Genomic DNA, 1,713 nt, shown 5'->3' with positions numbered 1-1,713 from the left:
ACCGATGCATAATTCCACACAGGAGCTGAAAACAGCCCCAAACCACATTGATCCTTTCTTAAACATACTCTCTCCCACAACACATGTAGAGTTCTGAAGTTTTGACCTTATTTACCCCATAAAAATTTCCTGCATAAATCATCAATCCTCTGAAGAACCTTGACAGGAAGGACAAAATTTGAAATCTAGAAAATTTGTATTCTAAGAATCACACTTTTGATCACTTGCAGTCTCCCAGCATATGAGAGATTTCTTTGTTTCTTCCAGGCATTGAATTGTCCTTTAATTTTTGTGAGTAAAGGATTATAGTCTAAGAACGACAACCTTTTAGATGCAAGGGGGACACCCAGGTATTTTAAAGGCAATTCTTGAAAAGTGAAACCCAACAAGTTATTGATAGAAACCTTTGTTGATTCATCCACACCCCTAAAGAAAATAGAACACTTTTCAGGGTTAGCTTCAAGACCAGAATTCCTACCAAACTCCTTAACACATTGATGTAACTTATGCACAGAGTAATGATCTCCTTTAGAAAAATAAGAGAAGGTCATCAACAAATACCAGGTGTGTGATTTTAAGACTACCACACTTTGGATGGAATTTAAACATCCTGTCAAGTTTTAAAAGACCCAGCTTCCTTATTCCATTCCCAAGATGAAGCGATAATAAGAGAGAGGGTCACCTTATCTTAAGCCACGTTCACCCTTGAAATAACCATAAAGAGAACCATTTAGAGAGATTAAATATTTTGGTGAAGTGATACATGCCATAATCCATTTGATCATAGTATCTGGAAAGCCCAATCCAAGAAGCAAGTCTGATAGGAAACTCCAACTGATGGTATCAAACGCCTTCTTGATATCAATATTTATCATGGCCCTTGGAGAAATATTTTTCCTGCTATAATTCTTGATCAGTTCAGGAGCAAGCATGATATTACTTGAGATTTGCCTCCCTTTAACAAAAGCACTCTGTGCTTCATTCACAAGATACCCCATCACTGTTTTTAATCTGTTTGATAGCACTTTTGAGATGAATTTGTAAATACAATTACAACATGATATAGGTCTAAAATCAGAGGGGGTTCTTGGACATTTAATATTGGGAATAAGAAAGATGGAAGTTGAGTTCACCATACCTAGCAATTTCCCATTCTTGAAAAACTCCTATATAGACAAAATGATTTCCTCCCCTATAATAGGCCATGAAGATTTGAAGAATGTCATACTGTATCCATCAGGACCAGGGGCCGTGTTTTCAGAAATAGAGAAAGATTGTAGTTTTTATTTCTTCCTTTGTAACTTGAGAAGTTATAGAATTTTCTTGAGAAACTGATAAGCAAGGACCTGATTTAATAATGCTCTTATCTGGAGGAATTGTGTTCACAGTAGTACCCATAAGGGTTTTGTAATATGCAATTAATTTATTTACAATTACTTCTCCATCAGTGATTTTATCCCCCAGATTGTTATAAAGAACAACCACCCTATTGTTGTATTTCTTTGATTTAGCTATATCATGAAAAAGACTTGTACACTTGTCACCTTGAAGATTCCATGTAATCCTGGCTTTTTGTTGATAAAAAGATTCACAATCTAGGAGCTTGTTGTATGTTGAGATACACTCCTTCTCCTGAGATATAAGTGTAGGGTTAAGAGGATAAGCTTGAAGTTCCTTTTGAGCATCCTCTAAAACAATTCTAGCTCTTTGAAC

At 35.7% G+C, this 1,713-nt stretch overlaps 1 protein-coding gene across 1 annotated transcript; it reads right to left on the bottom strand.

The window, feature by feature from the left end:
• On the bottom strand, positions 684 to 998 carry LOC109846146. The gene has a single exon (XM_020415369.1). The coding sequence runs from the start codon at positions 996 to 998 to the stop codon at positions 684 to 686; it is 315 nt and encodes a 104-aa protein (XP_020270958.1).

This window comes from Asparagus officinalis, chromosome 6, assembly GCF_001876935.1.
Source record: "Asparagus officinalis chromosome 6, Aspof.V1, whole genome shotgun sequence".
Taxonomy (NCBI): domain Eukaryota; kingdom Viridiplantae; phylum Streptophyta; class Magnoliopsida; order Asparagales; family Asparagaceae; genus Asparagus; species Asparagus officinalis.
Note: the sequence above shows the minus strand (reverse complement) of the source record. Positions and strands in the feature narration are given on the sequence as shown.